The sequence below is a fragment of the Gambusia affinis genome, linkage group LG12, assembly GCF_019740435.1.
Source record: "Gambusia affinis linkage group LG12, SWU_Gaff_1.0, whole genome shotgun sequence".
In the NCBI taxonomy this organism is placed as follows: Eukaryota; Metazoa; Chordata; class Actinopteri; order Cyprinodontiformes; family Poeciliidae; genus Gambusia; species Gambusia affinis.
In genome coordinates, this window is record NC_057879.1 from 10,452,573 (window position 1) to 10,470,453 (window position 17,881).

The 17,881-nt window shown below is 37.9% G+C and overlaps 1 protein-coding gene across 1 annotated transcript; it reads left to right on the top strand.

Annotated features, from left to right (window-relative positions):
- Positions 1-3,047: 3,047 nt before the first annotated feature.
- LOC122841092 (integrin alpha-6-like) lies at positions 3,048-17,845 on the top strand. Its single transcript, XM_044134099.1, has 26 exons — positions 3,048-3,289; positions 6,002-6,129; positions 6,271-6,350; positions 6,462-6,717; positions 7,978-8,109; positions 8,211-8,424; positions 8,519-8,712; positions 8,804-8,901; positions 9,343-9,467; positions 9,555-9,644; positions 10,100-10,161; positions 11,352-11,506; positions 11,588-11,731; positions 11,817-11,929; positions 12,053-12,209; positions 12,289-12,366; positions 12,688-12,755; positions 12,842-12,919; positions 12,996-13,098; positions 13,372-13,554; positions 14,826-14,915; positions 15,020-15,130; positions 15,417-15,515; positions 16,504-16,629; positions 16,716-16,791; positions 17,162-17,845. The coding sequence occupies exons 1-25, from the start codon at positions 3,114-3,116 to the stop codon at positions 16,779-16,781; spliced, it is 3,126 nt and encodes a 1,041-aa protein (XP_043990034.1). The 5' UTR covers positions 3,048-3,113; the 3' UTR covers positions 16,782-16,791; positions 17,162-17,845.
- The last annotated feature ends 36 nt before the right edge of the window (positions 17,846-17,881 follow it).

Here is a 17,881-nt window from a genome sequence, read left to right on the forward strand (position 1 = left end):
TCTGGATGCAGTGGAAGTTGCCAGACATAATAAAAATAATGGGTTTGACAAAAGTGGAAAAAACAGATTCTTGTTACAAAACCCACCCAAAGTCCAAAGTAAACTGAATTGAATTGAATTGGAAATACAGGAACATGATGGAAATACCTCAAAGGAGCAGTAGACACATGTATGCTGATTAATGAATCATTGCTGTAGTTGTGTAAAAAACTAAGATCAGAAATTTCTTGTGATTTTAAAACTGATAGAAGAATGTGTTTTGCCATACAGGACACTGTGCTTCACTCACATGTCTCTATTCTCCATCACTGGACCTGGATCTGCAGCTTTAAAAACAAAAAGCACTGAGGCGCAGGCGGGTCCAGGCGCAGCCGAGTCCAGGCGCAGGCGGGTCCAGGCGCAGGCTCTTCAGCTCCCGTGTGTCTGTGTCAGAGAACTGGCTTCACGTCATAATACTGCTCTTCTTCAGAACCTCAGGGCTTGTTTCTTTTTGTTTTTAGTTACAGAACATCCAGTACACAGAACAGTACACATGACACAACTCTTCATTTTCGTAAGAGCTCCTTTAATACAAATGTTTATCTGTAGATAGGACATAGTTTAGGAGTAAAACAATGAAGTATGTGCTCTTTGGGAAAACCTCAAACTGAAATTCAGAATATATTTTTCTCAGAAATATTCTGGAAAAAAACAACAAAAAACAACCCCAATGACAAATAGAGGAGACAGTTAACTTGTAGATATAAAACAGATCACAAAATATTCATACCAGTAAAACTTACTTTACTACATTGCATCCCCAGATTTCATTTTCTTTTTATGGGATAGACCAGTATAACAGCAAAGGGGCCCTGAGCTGTTGACAGGACAGCTATTGGTTGTGTTCTCCATAAATCAGACCTCTTTGTAAAAGTGGCAAGAAGAAAGACACTGTTGAAAGAATGCCATGAAATACCAGATAAGATTCATCACAACAAAACTCACAAATTTGTAACTTTCTGGCCTTGTGAATTAGTTCCTGGTGTGGTAGAAAACTTACATTGCATGTCACCCAGGCCAGAACCCACCTTCCTCAAGGTGAAACATGTCAGTGGCAACTGCATGCTTTGGGGATGCTGTTGCTTAGTAACCATGGTGAAGCTAATCAGCTAAAGGGAAGATGAAGAGAGTTAAATGCAGCAAACTTTCTTAAAATAGGAAGAAAAAAAAATCACAGTTCAGCAACACTAAGTGTGCAGCCAGAGTCACAGCAGAATGGTTTAGGTTGAGGTGTGGTATTATTTGTGAAAGCTCCTTTCGAAGTTAAGATCTAAATTAGCTGACACTCTGTATCAAAACCTGAAGATTGACGTTCACAGACACATAAATCTGACCGAGCCTGAGCTCAGTCAGATTAATATGCATTTATACATCCAAGGCTGGCAGAGACATGTGTCAAATGTTTGAAGCTGCAATCGGAACGAGAAGTTGTTCTTCAAAGTATCGTCTCAGACGGACTAACTACAAATTCATGCCACATCGCTCAGATTTACATTTTTAAAGCATTTGGAGAATCTCTTCACAGTTACGTGTTACTTTTTGGTGTTCTGCCACCTAACACTCTCAAAAGCTACTGTATTTTATTATTGTGCTGTTGCTGGTTCAGTTTTTGCCAGTGAATTAATATTTTCTTTTGTTCTGTACTAGATTGGAACACCTTTTCCTTTCCTAGATCATGAGTGGACATCAGTGGATTAATGCTGAGCCTGTATATATCTGGCTGCCCATTTGACCTTTGACCCTAAGATACCTAAAAACAAGGTAATACAGCCACTTTTTTCACTTCTCTGTAAAACAAATATGCACGTTTTGATCAGGGATCTAGTCATTGAGAGCTGCTGCTCTGTAACTATCAGATGCATCCCTGAATGGCTCATTACCAGGCCCCTGCAGAGCTGGATGGCTGCTGATGAAGGAAAGTGGCGATTTGATTCAGGTGTGTCGATGTAGAGATGTATCTAGAAGTTGCAAGATAATAAATTGAAGACAGGACCTTAGCACACTTGGAAGAGATCTTTATTTTGAAAATGGCACCACAACAACAACAACAATAATAATAGTAAAGATAATGATAATAATAACCACAATATCCAAACTCTCACTGAAAATTAGGTTTATTGGCAAAACTAAAAAAAAATATATTCAGGGTGTTTGCAACAAGAAAATTTCTCAAGAGCAGATGAAGTAGTGCAACTAATTTGATCCAAATTCAGTACTGGATCCTAATTTCAATGTCACCAGTAGTGTCACGATTATTATTATTGTTATGATTATTATTATTGTTGTTGTTATTGCACTACTTAAACAGGAAAAAACCATCAAGATTTAAATTTTAATTTATTTATTTAAAGTGATGACTCTAAAGAAAACATCACAAGAGACATTACACTCATGCAACATCAGTAATCATCAAACATAAATGAAAAGGAAAAAAAATCCAATAACATATTCAACAGTGCAGTCAAATCATTTGCATTCAGGTTTTTGACTATTTAAAATGCTTAGTTTCTTTAGTAAATAATTATGAATATTTGGCTATTTAATACATTTGAAACAAGCTCCATCAGATGGTGCTAATTCTGAAGCTGCAGCACTTAGCCTTGAGAATATGAAGGAAACGGAGACATTTACTCATAAAGAGTGGGTATAGATTCATCAGGAACCAGCTGGTGTCTGCAAGTCACATTTGCAGACATTAATAGCAGTTAACAGAACTGAAGATACCCTCATATAGAAATTAAGAATTTAGAGTACTCATATAAAAAATAATTTTCTGTTGAATTTAGAGAAACTACTTGTAATGTTAGTTGTGCTAGACTATTTCATTTAAATTTTGTTCATTGAAAACAGTTGCAAGGTGGTGCATAAAAAAACAAACAAACCCCTGAGGTTATAGAATTATAGGTGCAACTGTTAGTGAGTTAGATAAGAAGCATTTAAGGTGTGGTGAAGGACAGGAGGGAGGAGCAGAACGTGAAACATTTAACTCTCATCCGGTGCCTCTTGTATCGCACTCTGCACCTTCTTCCCCAAAGACTCGTCTTTTTGCCTCTTCAGGGAAGATTTACGCACTGATGGAGGGCTGCACCACCAGCGGACTGTGGTTGTTCGTCTTGTTACTAGGATGTAGGCGACTCTCTGCATTCAGTTTTGACACAGAAAAAGTCCTGCAGAGAAATGGAGACCCGGGGAGCCTGTTTGGCTTTTCTCTCGCAATGCACCAACAAGTTAGACCAGAGGACAAGAGAATGTAAGAACCAAAAATTGAGTTTAGAGGAAATTTATATGTGGAAATTGATTGATTTTGTTTTGTTCAAGTCTAAGTCTAAGTCTTAGGTTTTTGCATCAACTTTATTTGCTTGCGTCACTTTCTTTGCAGTTTTTCCTCACTTCTTTCTTTTTAGGTTGTCTTCAGGTGAGATCAGAAGAAAATGTTTCTTTTCATGCCACATGAAGGCAGCTTGCAATCATGTTAGTAGTATGCTTGAAAAGCTGAGATAAACTGGGGGTTAGAGCCCAGAAGTGGGCCAGGGAACACCAATTAGGAGTTCTTTAGCTCTCAGAACCTTAGATAAATTTGAAAATGGCTCGCTGCAATTCTGACGACAAAAATTGTGGACTTAATTCATAATCAGGTAGTTTTAAAATTGTCCTTTTATCATGCTGTCATTTAGTTGGCTTGATGGAATGGTTGGATACATTAGTGCATTCATACATTTGTTAGGGTTATGGATCTCTGCCATTGCTGACTTGTAGGTAAAGAGTTTGATGAAGATCGAGTTTTTTCTCTTAAATAGATAATGTAGTAAAGTTTTAAACTTTACTGACGCAGCGCAGTTGTGATGGGGCAAGTAACTTCTTGAGTGACAACCTCCTTTGCTTTGTTTTGCTCAAACGTGGTACTGCTCACTGTTGTGTACTTATTTGCATTTGATTAACAAAAACCTGAAGATTATTAAAGTGCTCCTGGAGTCTTTCATTGGCAATAAGTTAAACACTAGCAAAGCATTGAGGTATTAACCTTTGTCACTTGGGAGAGCACTAGAGGTCAGCATGCTGCTTGATGCTCGCTTAGCTTGAGGCAAAAGAAAAGACAGGTAATTAATTTGTCCTTGGAGTACTCCAGGGTATTTTTGCACCGACATGCATACTGACATGTTTGGATGATACAGCTGGGTGTGCACAGTGAGTCACAACGCTGTTTTTCATTCTATTCATGCCAACCTTTAGTCAGACTTGCACATTCCAGAGACTTTTATGCCCTGAAGGGATGAATTTTCTTGTACCGACAGGAGTGGGTGGGGAACCATGAATGTCTGCTTGTGTTTTGGACTCACATCTGCAAGATGAGGTTGTCTCCATGGGAATGTGGGAGAGAGGTCCAACTTGAATAAGGTGTTCAAATTGGGAGTAAATGTACGTTTTAGAGATTTGGGAGGGGAAGTGTGTGAGGATATGAATGTCAGTGCTGCTGCTGAAAAAAAAATAAAAGTAATTTGGAAAAAATGGGAAGAGGAGCAACTAAAGTAAACCACAAAAACCAACAGCCAGTGCAAAAGTGATTCATTAATTTACTGGGAGAAACTCTTAACATTTTACACTAAAGTTTGTTGCACATAACTTGTGCAAGTGGGTATAATAGGTATATCTGAGAAAGAATATGAATGAACATCATCTGTCCTTATCAGGATTTCTTTTGCTCCTTCATTCTGACCAGGCATTTAAGAACATGCATTGATTAATACCGAGTCCCAGTGCTTCATTAAAGTTCATAAAGCCACTGCCAAAAACTTTCATGATTCTTGGGATTTTAGATTTGGGTGAATATTTATTGTTTTTGTTTTTTTTCTCTAAGTCACTGCTATGTTGTTTTAGTTCTAGGTAGATTTGGTTTTTAGTTAGTATTTTATTCTGATAGTCTTGTTTACCGTGATATGCCTGTTGTGTTTTTTGTTTCAGCTCAGGAACTACTACTTTCCAGATGCTTCAGTCTTTTCCATTATTCTTCATATATTTAATATATTTAATACTTCATATGTTTTTGTCCAAGCTGGAGCTACAAAGGCCAGATGTGCCTTTTTAGTTCTGATTAAGTCTCATTTATTCTGTCTGTCCTTCACCTCAGTCTTCATGCTTCTGCATTCCCAGTTTTTGGATAATTTTACCTTTTAAATGAAAGATAAAATTCTCAAGGATTCTGCCTGGACTCTACAGAGGTTCAGTTTTTAGCACTGTTGACTCTTTTGTGGTGAAAGACTGAGTTATCATGTTTGGGAAGATGCCCAGAATTGTATTTGTAATCAGTATCATTACTATAGAACTGCATTTAGTTGTAACTAGTAGGAGCTGGACAAATTAATATAGCTATGATTATGTGTAAGTTTGGCTCCTGCGTTAAGGAATGCAGAATAATTGTTTTCTCCTCTATTAATGGTGAGATATATTCTGTTCAATGTTTTATTTTTAATGCAAATACAATTTTTTCAAGGGATTTCTTTGAATGTGTAGCGCATCATTTCCTGTCCAGTTTTCTAGAGGTTCTGACCTTCTGTTTCAGCGCATGTGATGCCCCTTTTTTTGATAAACATCCAACTGCTGGTTCGTTCTGCTGCAGTGGAGAGCGACTTGATTGTTGCCAAAAGGCAACTCTTCACTTTGATATTTTTTTTAGTAGATGAATCAGGAAATGTTTAATCTGAATCATTATCAGAGGGTGACATTTAAAAAGGTCATACCTCTCTAGACTCAAATCATGGCTCTGTTGCATGTGTATGGTGTATCACACATGGGTAAATTTAATTTGTTAAACTGGACTTGGTCCTTCTGTTGGGAGCAGAAGAACCAAAGAAGGCCCTCAGAAAACTTCCCTAGATGGTGGAAATATTATCACAAAAGAAAAAAGACACCTTAAGAATTTGCTATGTGAAAGAATTGCCTCGATATGCATGTGCTTCTGTTGCAGACTGCTGGTTGGAGCGCCACGAGCCAAAGCGCTGAATAATCAGAAATCTAATGTGACAGGAGGACTCTACAAGTGTGAAATCAGCCCCAACCCCAGTGATTGCCAAAGAGTTATGTTTGATAATGATGGTAAGTTATATTCTGACTGACTTTTCTGTTTTTCTGGTTTTAACCTTTCTATTTATATATACAACAACAACAACAACAAAAATACAACATCTGAGTTTTATTGTGTTGTTTATCTTTTGACTTTTGTCTGTTCTTTCATAGAAAATTTGTCGACCGAAATAAAAGAAAATCAGTGGATGGGGGTGTCGGTCAGAAGTCAAGGGCCAGGAGGCAAAATTATAGTGAGAATACCTTTCCAAAAATACGTTTAGAGTTTTTATTTCTCCAAACATTTGTGTTCAAGGTGTCAGTCTGAATCTCTCGGTCATTATGTCCTTCTCTCTCCATGGTAGACGTGTGCCCATCGGTACCAGGACTTGAATTATCAAACCAGAAACATCGTCGGCCGCTGCTATGTGCTAAGCCAAGATGTAACTCTTAAAAAATCAGTAGAAGATGGAGTGGAAGATGGAGGCAGCTGGCATTTTTGTCAATATCGGAACCCAGGCCATCAGCGGTTTGGCTCCTGCCAGCAGGGCATCTCTGTTGCATTCGACCTGGAACACCGCTATTTCATCTTTGGAGCTCCAGGAGCTTATAACTGGAAAGGTATCGTGTTTAGGTTAAACTTGCCACAGGCTGCAAGTCGTTTTAGTTAGTTTTTAAAGACCAACTGAAAGCTCTTTTGTCTTTATTGTGCTTCTTATGCTTGCTTTTATTCTTTGTATAACTTTGCTTTTTGTTGTACAGAGTGTTGTGATTTTATTTCTGTGAAAATGACTTATTTACTTACGTACATACTTACTTTAGGCACCAGGACAGTTGAACAGATAGGATTTCTTTTCATTATAATTTATGTTTTGGAATAATTATGTATTTTTGAGAATCAATTAATTATTTTGATTGTTTCAACCATGGACGAATATGGGTCTTAAGTAATAGCATATAAAACATGTTTATGTTTGATTTGGTTAATTTAACTGGCTTTCCTTTTATAAGAGTGTTTTGACAAAAGGCTTCTGCAAGGGATTCAGTAAAAATAGAAAACTAGAATGCATAGAGATGTTTTTGGCTCCATATGCACCGCTCCCAGTTCCCATGGAGACGAATACAGTTTTATCTTATCATTACAAAAGGATTTGCGACAGATTCATTTTTGTGATAAAGCTGCAGTATGAAATGTTTATTAAAAAACATATATATATTTTATTTTATTTTTAATTTTTTTTTACATATTTGTTAAAATTACCACCATGTCATGACAGCATAATAAGCTGTGAAAAGATCAAACTCTTCCCAGTGGTACTGTTGCACAGCTCAAAGTAAAAACAACCAATCAGAGCCAGGAGGAGGGTCTTAGCGTTGTCAATTATCCTCATGTACTTGATATGCTAAAGGTGGATGAACATCTTTAGTTAGTACTGGGAACACAAGGAAAAGGCAGAGGAGCAAATTTTTTTCACAGATTATTCATTTCATACCATAGTATCACGACACCGTGGCGTTTTGTTTTTTCCCTTCCAGGGTTTTTTTTTTTTTTTTGTGGGCTCTAGTGTCCCTTATTTGAAAGTAGGCTGAAGGGGGAAGGAGAGGGGGGAAGACATGCGGTAAATGTCAATGGGTCCGGGAATCGAACCCGCGACAGCCGCAGCAAGGACTCAAGGCCTCCAAACGTGGGTCGCGCTATCCCCTACGCCACCACAGCACGCCTCATTGTGGCGGTTTTAACAAACATGTAAAAAAACGATTTTTTTTGTAAAAGTCATACACTGCAGTCTTAAGAGTTCAGTAGACTTTTGTAAGACATCAACTAATCTTGTCTCTTCTTTCCTTTGGTATACTTGGTTTTGTTTTTTTATTTTTATTAAGGCTTGGTGCACATGGAGCAAAGGAACGATTCTCTTTCTCTCCTGGGTTTATATAACGAGGTGGCAATGGAAACGGGAGGTGAGCAGGCGAGAAAAGCCAGTGACGTCCCTACTCCTGACAGCAGCTACTTGGGTAAAATTCTTGTGTTTTATCGTTATGTCAGTTATAAATTTTTTTATTAGCTGATTTACCTTCCATGTTGTAAATTGTAACTATTTTGAACTCTGTTTTAGGTTTCTCCTTGGCTGTTGGACAAGCTTTGACCAACAAGGGTCAGCTGACGGTGGTGGCAGGAGCTCCCAGAGCTTACTACAGTGGAGCGGTGGTTCTGCTAAAGAAAGGCTCTAAGGATCGCGGAGACATGCTAGAGGAGTTCACCCTTAAAGGGGAGGGCCTGGCTTCCTCCTTTGGATACGATCTGACTGTACTGGACCTCAATGGGGACGGGTAAGAGTCCAGATTGACCCACAGACAGTTCAACTCTCCTCTCACTTTAATTTTGACTGTCCTCTTCTGAGTCTGTGGTCTTCTTGTTCGTTAGCTGGGATGACATAGTTGTTGGAGCCCCTCAGTACTTTGAGAAGGACTCGGAAATTGGAGGAGCTGTCTACGTTTACATCAACCAGGCTGGAAAGTGGGACCAAGTTGAACCAAAAAGAATAGATGGACTTGCGGATTCTATGTTTGGCCTTGCCGTGGAAAACCTTGGCGATATCAACCAGGATAAATACCATGGTAAGGAGGCATTATTTGTGTGCCTGTATGTGTGCAGTTGTTTACTCCTTTTATGGTGTAAAGATGCTCAAGCATACTACCTCGCTGTCAGATTTTGCAGTAGGAGCTCCTTATGAAGACAACGGGGCAGGAAAGGTCCACATTTTCCATGGATCAGCCACAGAAGGATTCAGAAAAAAAGCCACACAGGTGTGGAAACTAATACAATCACTTTCTAAAGCTTCCAATTTGAGACTCTCCCTCAGGGTTTTGCTTTGGATAATTAGGAAGAGGCCAAAACATATTTGGTGTAGATCAAACTGTTTTTGTAGGACTTTTATGTAGGAATTTCCTAATTATCATTTAAAGTTATATCAACCTAAAATCATGTCCGAATAGGCATCTTTCCAGTGGAACTGTTCTTTTTATAGATAATTGTACTCTAGTTGACACAAAGCCATCTTTCTGTCTTTTATCTACATTGCACATTTTCAAGATGTCTTTGAAAGTTTTTGTCAAATTTAAATAGAGATTTTAAACTCTTGGAAGACAAAATAATGCATTTAGTATTTTGTTTCCATTGGACACCAAATTCATATGTCTCTTTTTATCCAGTAGCTAACCCACACCTTAACAAAACTTGTGTTTCAGGTTTTGTCCAGCAAGTCGGGAGTGAGGCAGTTTGGCTATTCATTAGCAGGCAACATGGACCTGGACAAGAACTCGTATCCCGACCTGGCTGTTGGATCCCTCTCAGACTCTGTCTTCATCTATAAGTGAGAAAGTTACAGCTGATGCATTGCTATGACCTAGCGCCGCTTAACAATATTTACAGAGAGGCTCACTGAATTGTTTCTCAACAGAACCCGACCAGTTGTTAGCATCGAGAAGAAAATCACTATTACGCCAAAAAAAATTGACCTCACCAAGAAGAACTGTCCTGAAGGCGTCTGGTAAGTCCGCCTGTCTCATCTTTCAACATCCTCCTTGCAAAGAATTACTGGCAATTCTAACTTAGTTATATAAATCTAATTGGTTACAAAATGATGTACTTTTTGTAAAATCTTCCAGAAATACTGCTAGAAATATTACTTAGTCTTTCTTAAGTTTTGTCTCTTTCCATTTTTCACATTTCTGTGTTGCCTCGATTGTAGATTTGTTCAAATTGACTAAATACAATCCTGGAAAACCAAATAATAGTCTCTGAACTTGTGTTTAGTAAATATAGTTGAAAACTAATCAGATGTCTATTTTCTTATAGCAAAAGACTTTGACAGGGATCTTTTTCATGCTACTTTGTGCCAATATCAAATTTTATACCTAATATGTGCTTTTAACGTTTTGCTTAAACATGAACTTGCCAGAGATAATGTATGTCTGATTTTAGTTTAACTTTTTGTTTTCACAGCCTGAAAGTTGAAGCATGCTTCAGCTACACTGCTGGCGCACAGAGCTCTTCTGCCCCGCTGGGTGAGCAGAACCTCATTTTCCTTTCAAATCATTTTGCTAAAACAGTTATCTTTATTGCATTTTCACAATGTAGATATCAGCAGTATGAAATGAAAAACGTGTTTGCCTCCTTGTATATCCGTTTTTATTTTTTAGTCTAAATGTTTCATTCAACATTTCTATGGAATGGAGAGTCTTATCGTGCAAGCAAACAACCACACCTAATTGCTTCTCTTCAAGAAATCACTTAGACACAATCCTTTTGCCAACACGAAGCACGCCAAAAGATCACAAACTCCAACACAGATTGGCATAATCCCTCAACCTAGAGAAATTCAAGAACCTAGAATGTGTTGAGTAGATCACCAAGGCTTTGGGACATCAGTGAACCACAGCAGAAGCCTGAATGCACAAATGAAACAAACAGGCTGCACAGTTGGCAGCACTTTTGCCTTACAGCAAGAAGGTCCGGGGTTCGAACATGACTGTCAGGTTAATTAGTCTCTCTAAACTCTCCTTAGCTGTGGGTGTGTGCATGTATGGTTGTATGTCTGACCCCTCTTATGAGCATGAAGATAACGGAAGGATGGAAAAAAAAACCAAACAAACAAAAAAAAAAACATGGAACAGTACTGAATCCAGTGGCAGACCCAAACAAATTAACAATGGGAGTGCATCCAGAACTTATCCACGAAGTCACAAAAGAACCATGAACCATAATCTCAATAGTCAAGGTCCATGATTCAACAATAAGAGAGACAATGACAACTATAAGAGAGTGCCAAGAGCAAAACAACTGACCCAAAGGACCCAAAAGCCTGCATCATATAAAAAAAGTTATATATATATATTTATATATATATATATATATATGTATATTTTTTGATGCGTTACATCAAAAATATCTTGTTGACTCTAAAGACTTTAGTGAAATCATTATCTGGTTTGACTAAACATAAGATGAACTTATTGGAAAGTATATTTTCTGTTACATTTTGTTACAAACTAACAGCATTTCAGAAAAACATCATGCCCACTATTAAACGTGATGGTAGCAATTACCCTGCTCAGTTGTAAATTTCTTTAACTGTATGATTAACAGTATGATTTTTCTGATGTAAATTACTGAACAGTCTATCATAATTATGTTGTGTAAATTTGCACATAAATATCTTTTTCTTGTGCTGCATCCCCTCTTGTGTTGCATTTAGCGATGAAGTACAATTTTGAAGTGGATGCTGATCGCACGAAAGACAATCTTGAGCCCAGGGGGACATTTAAAGATGAGGAAAATCTCTCTACCGGGCTCATTACCATGGATGCAAAAGAGCCACAAAAATGTATCACTCGTACTCTTGTCGTTAAGGTATACATCTATGCACGTCTTTCCTGGTTGCTTATCTAAAAAATGTACTGTGTGACATGATAATAATTGTCCTCTTAACAGGACAATATTAAGGACAAGCTACGTGGGCTCCCCATCGACGTTTCTGTGAACATCCAGAATGCTAAACGTAAGCGCAGACAGGCCCAAGACGCTCAACTTGCACCTGTCCTGGATCCCAAAGACGCAGAACCATTTCGATCAAACGTACGTTTGCGTATTCTCGTTGTATATGTAAAATGATCACGCCTGGCTTTAACAGTGCTTCTGATGTGCATCAACATGCTTGCAGGTGGCATTTTTGAAGGATGGATGTGGCGACGATGACGTGTGCACTAGCAACCTGATGCTAAAACGTTATCGCTATGTCTACAAGGACGGAGCTGACTTTCATTCTTTTGAAATGTAAGAGGATCAGATAGAACCAATGATAAGTCTAGGAAGGTTTTTTTTATACTGAAGCAAACAAAGCTACACTGTTCAGCATATGGGCTGTTGATATTTGCCTGTAATGCAATGTGTTTAAAGGGAAAATGGAGTACCAGTGATCTCGCTAAGTGGCCAAAAAAGCGCTGCCCTGGAAGTGACAGTGGCCAATCCAAAGGGAGAAGATGCATATGAAGCTTTTGTGGTTGCTAACTTCCCCAGATCTGTGACCTACGCTAGATACGACCTTAAAGCTGGAGTGAGTTACTCTTATCTGATAATCAGTCTCCCGCACATGTACTTTCTGGTTCTAAATGGCGAGTTGTCATTGATTGCAGCAAGTCTCCTGCAACCCAAACCTAAATGGATCTAAGGTCGACTGTGAAGTTGGGAACCCTTTGAAACGTGACTCAGAGGTCAGACAAAGCACCTATTTAAGTTTAAATAATGTAGAAACCAATAAGTCAATAAATTTGAATTTTATTGAAAAGTCTATTTCAGGTAGTTTATCAGTAAGTGAAACACATGAATATTTGACAGCCTTTATTTCTGTTATTATGATTTTCCACTTACATCTAATGCAAATATGATATCTTTAGAATATTACCCCAGACCAATAAAAAGAAAACATGTATGTTTTTTACCTGCTTTTAGGATGTTATTTTAAAAGGTTCTTTTAATCTGTCGAACAAGTCTCATCATACTGTAATTTATTTAATATACGTGTTTGCTCATAGACAACTTTCTACATCCTGTTCGATATCACCAACACGACCGAAGTGGAAATTGAGCTCAAGTTAAAAACGTAAGTGTCTGATTCTGCTTCTGTAAACTCTTGGGTGGCTTTTAGTTCACTTCTTTTAGCGTAGATCTTGTGTACATTTTTATCAGGACAAGCACGCAGCAGAATCTGATGAATGTGAAAGCAAAGGCCCAGGTGGCCATCAGACTCATTTTGTCCCTATCAGGGTAAGACATTTTCACATGGAAGAAACACAGCCGTGTACCAATTCAGCCAACTGACCGCAAACTGCTTTCTTTCCAGGCAAGTTGAACCATCTCAGGTCTACTACAATGGAGACGCCAAAGGAGTGACGGACGTTAAGACTGAAAGTGACATTGGCAGTGCCATCAAATACTGGTTCACTGTGAGTATAGAACAGAGTCCACCCTGTCTGATGCCACAAGCATGTACATTTAAAAAAAAGAAAAAAGCTGATAATTGTTTCATACAAACAGACATCTACCCATCTGGCCATGTGTAAAAAAACAAATAAATCGAGCTTTACTTTCAAGTTGTTAATTCTAAACATGACCTTGCCTTTTTTGTACTTACAATACCTTTATATATTCAGTGATGTCATCCCAAATTTTAGACTTATATATTTTCAAGGTATGAACTGATGTTCCCATTAAAACAGATAATCAACCGAGGAAAGCGACTGAAAGACATTGGACAAGTCACCCTCCACATAGACTGGCCAAAGATGACAGACAAAGACAATCATCTGCTCTACCTGATGACGATCAACTCCACAGGACTGAAGAACATACAGTGCTCTCCCAAAGAGGAGATCAACCAACTTGGAAAGGTGAGGAAAAAGGTGAATCAAGCAGAAGGCCACTGTACGGACTAATTAGACCGAGCCGAGAAATGAGTGTGAATCAAGTCCAGAGGTCTGATCTGGAAATGGTTTGGAATCTGACCAGCCCTTTCCCAGAGCGTCTATCTGGGATGTAATTAGAGGTGCTGTGGTTAAAGGTTTCCTGGTGGTGACAGTCAGATGTGTCTCTTAGGAGGACATAATAAGAAAACCATGATATCCAACCAGACATGTTGGATGTACTTCAAAAGATCCGAGGTGAAGTGGTCAGCTGACAGGGTTTGGACGTCTGACTGGAAGTTTTCTTGGTCGGATCCCTCTGGATTTGTTTTGTCTTATATTTCATTATTCTATTATATTCGGGTCAATGGCGGTAGGAGTTTGTCTTGTGTACGGTGGGGTGCAGGTTTGAATACCTGCTCTGTCCTTGAGCAAGACATTTCACCTCCCCTGCCTGCTGCTGGTGGTCAGAGGGTTTGGTGGCACCAGTTGTGAAGTTTGGACTCCCACCTCGGACATTTAATCATTCAAATGGCTCCGATGAGACAGTGAAACTACATGGTCTTCATTTGCCTACTTGTCTGTTTTCAAGTGTCAAAAAATTGAAGTATAATTTTGTGTTTAATACATGGATTACACCGGGTTACAAAAAATATTTTTTTGGAAGTTGTCTATGTTTTTTCTACTAAATTAGGACCATTTTGCATGGCTGAATCCTAAAATACATCCACTTTTCTCAGTCAGGTCAGATTTTTATTCTTATTCTATTCAGAGAAATCCGATCTTCTGACTCAATGGGTGACATTTTTATGACATTATTAGTTCATTTTAGGAGAAAATAAAAAGATTCTAACAGAGTGTATTAATTAAATGACACAAACTTGGATTTCTGTAAATTGGGTAATAAACACTGAGGAGGGCAAGTACATGTAAATTGAAGATTAAATCTTCATTGTGCAAAATTCAGGATATGAACTACTGATTCTCCGAACGCCTCGTATGCTTGGCAGCAGGGATTTCTCATCAGTGATCAGCCGCCATGACTGCATCCCAGCAACCCAAACTAATATGTAGCTTAGTTCATAAAGTTGACCCGATTGAGCAAAATCAATGTGATTTTTGGATTCGGCACATCAAAATTACCCTAAAACCTCAGACATTATTTTTTTTGGCTGTTCGCCAGTGTTATTCCCTCTGACTGAATACATGTTAAAAAGGTAAGAACCAAGAATAATTATAATTTATGTTTGTTTTTTTTCTTCTTCTTTAAGAAATCGGTTAACAGAAAAAGAAGAGACATTACCCAAGGAATCAATGGGACAATTTCATTCTACACTGGAGAAAAGAAGCAGGAGACTTTGGTATTACAACACAAGCACTTTCTTCTCTTCAGACTTTAAATACTGTACTTAACATACACTCCCCACCAGTAAGAGTAACGACACAATGATCTGTTTGTTTACAGTCGTGTGGCGGTGGAGCGAAATGTGTGACCATGAAATGCCTCCTGGAGGACCTGGACGACAAAGTGACCATCACTCTGAACTCTCGCCTGTGGAATAACACTTTCGTAGAGGTATGAAAGACAGACTGTCATGTTTGTTCCACAAGGGATTTAAGATGAGATGCAGTTGTAGATTCTTATCGTTGAGCCTATGCTAACAAACGCTTTATTTACTGATTTTAATTATGTTCTTCGATTGTTTTTAGAACAATTAAAGTTAAGTTTGAAAAAGCATCTGTCCTGAATCTGTGCAAAAGAAAGAAAATGTCTATTTTCAGTCGTAAAGTCCATGTTTCTGTTTTATGTCATTGCAACCAGCGCACATAAACCTGACCTTCTCCCTTCTCCTTAAATAAAGGAATATTCAGACTTAAATTATGTGGATGTGATGGTGAGCGCGTCGCTACATGTTAACAGCTCCACTAAAATAATACTGGAGGAGGGTGCTGAGACCCAGGTAAGGACACACAAATAGAAAATTATTCGTGTGACACTGATGAACCCAGAACAAAAACACAAGTCAGGAGAATGGAGATAGAAATGTTTTTAAGCAATCCCGACACAGTAGGACCTTAAAATGACCGAAATATTAAAATATTTTGATTCTTTCTTATTCACTGTATTACAACTAAATTTGACTTGAATTATATACATAGCACCTATGTAAGTGGAACAAGTTACCCAAGTTAGTAAAAAAGGTATTTTAAATGGTAATTTAATCTGTACATCCATCTATTGTGTCTGGATTTGTTCAAAGAAAGAAATATAATTTGGTGTTTTTTTGCTTCTGCTCAGTAAAACAAACAAAATTTTGACAAAACAAAAAAAAGTTATAAATCATTGTATCATTGTAAATCTTAAACATAGAAGATTTTTCACATATTTAGTTTCTTAAAAGCTGCACAGTTACTTAATGTTTTCCATTTTGTTGGTTCACAGTTTGTCTGCTGTATAACCAAATTTCATGAGTCAGTGCAGCAAAGTTGCCTTATATACATTATATAGAATGTATATAAGGTCAATTTTTTTCTTCATTTTAAGAAGACTATAATTTTGGCAGAAAAAAATTGCATCCCCACTACTGTATGAATACATCATATGAATGCCTCCTTCCGTGATCTAAAAAAAATTAAAAATGTGTGGCACATTCACAAACCTACCAAGAGGTGGCAGTCCACCACAGCTGACAGTCCAGGCAAGGGCAGCATTAGTCAGACAGGCCGACAAAAAGCCCACGGTAATTCTGGTGTGAAGGAGCTACAGATATTTGGAGCTCAGAATCTGCTGACAGACATGTGATCTCTACAAATTAACATTTAATAACAAGCTATTCAGAAAGTGATGTTGGTAAATTTGTTGTTTATATATATATATATATATATATACATATATTCCACATTATCAGATAACCTCATAGTAAGGTTCTTGCTTTTTCTGATTTTCAGGTGAGGTTGTCCGTGTTTCCAGAGAGACGTTCGGCTCGGTTCGGAGGAGTGGCATGGTGGATCATTTTTCTGTCCATCCTGATGCTCCTGCTGTTGCTGGCCCTGCTGGCTTTCCTTCTTTGGAAGGTACGAACAAATCCTTATCACCATCAGCAAATGGCAGACATAAAAGCACTTTGCAATAACGTTTTTGTTGACTTGCCTCATTTTAGTGTGGAGTCTTTAAGAAAAATAAGGATAATCCATCAGACACAGAGAAGCTGACATCAAACGCATAAAACGTCAGAGGTGAGATTTCATGGTTTCGTCTTACATTGGCCTTTCTTGGCCCAGTCGTGCTACTTTCCATTACAACTGCATCTCATCACATTACAATGTCAAAGTTAATGCAAAAAGTGAAACAGGTTCAATGCACAGTATTTTTTTCTGTTAATTTGGCTATTATGGGCTTGCAATGAAAATCCACTTAGTAAATACAATAAATGAGTTTTTGCTCTGGTGTCTCATCTTTGTCCTGACAAAACTAGACCCAAGAAATTATTCCCCCCTCCAAAAAAGGTTTTATTCGTAAAATTAATTTAAAAGAGGGAGGAGCAACAAAGAGACTGGCTTATTGGTTTGAATTGGTAGAATTAAAAATGTTTTCTTCTCTCCACAGGGCGCCGAAGATGGAAATACATCATTTTCCAAATGTTACCAAACACAGCCACGTTTACAACACTGGATCAGATGAAAGAAAAACCTTTGAGAAAAAAAAATGCGTGGATAACGTCACACGACAAGAATTTATAATGTATATAAGGTCATATTTTTGGTGGGTCTTTTTTTTTTGTACATTGAGAGAAGAAAATTTGGAAATACAATGTAATTTCTAAAATGAAAGTGTTGAGGATCAAATATGAAAAGCGGTTGTTGGGTTGTGGGAGGGCTTTTAAATTAAATTTCTGAGAAACACGATACTGCATCAGAGCCAAAAGCAACAGGTTCTCATGTGGTGCAGATAGCACTTAGTTTGACAGTTGTAAAGAAAAGTTTTTATATTTTTAAAGGAATTTCTTCTGCTCTTGCAAAGACTATTTTCAAGCAAATAATCATGAAGTGTAAATACTCATGATAAAACCAAAATGGAACCTTTCCCCAGCATACAGTTTGTATTACCAGATCACAATTTTGTATTCTCCACACCAGTGCAGACGACATTTTGCCATAGTTTCTATTTCTAGACAGAGTTGTGTATGTGTTGCCATACAGAAAACCTTTGTCTAATACACAGCTGCCAGATATGTCGAGTTCAAATGAATGTTGTTTTTTTTTAATACTTTTGAATAAAATGTTAATTTTCTCGTGTTTCGCCATTCATATTTTGTTAAATGAGAAT

Coding starts and splice junctions, on each gene's coding strand:
- LOC122841092 (XM_044134099.1), top strand. CDS start 3,114: ATGGAGGGCTGCACCACCAGCGGACTGTGGTTGTTCGTCTTGTTACTA. Junction 14,916..15,019: donor AAAAGAAGCAGGAGACTTTG/GTATTACAACAC, acceptor GTTTGTTTACAG/TCGTGTGGCGGTGGAGCGAA. Junction 16,630..16,715: donor TGGCTTTCCTTCTTTGGAAG/GTACGAACAAAT, acceptor GCCTCATTTTAG/TGTGGAGTCTTTAAGAAAAA.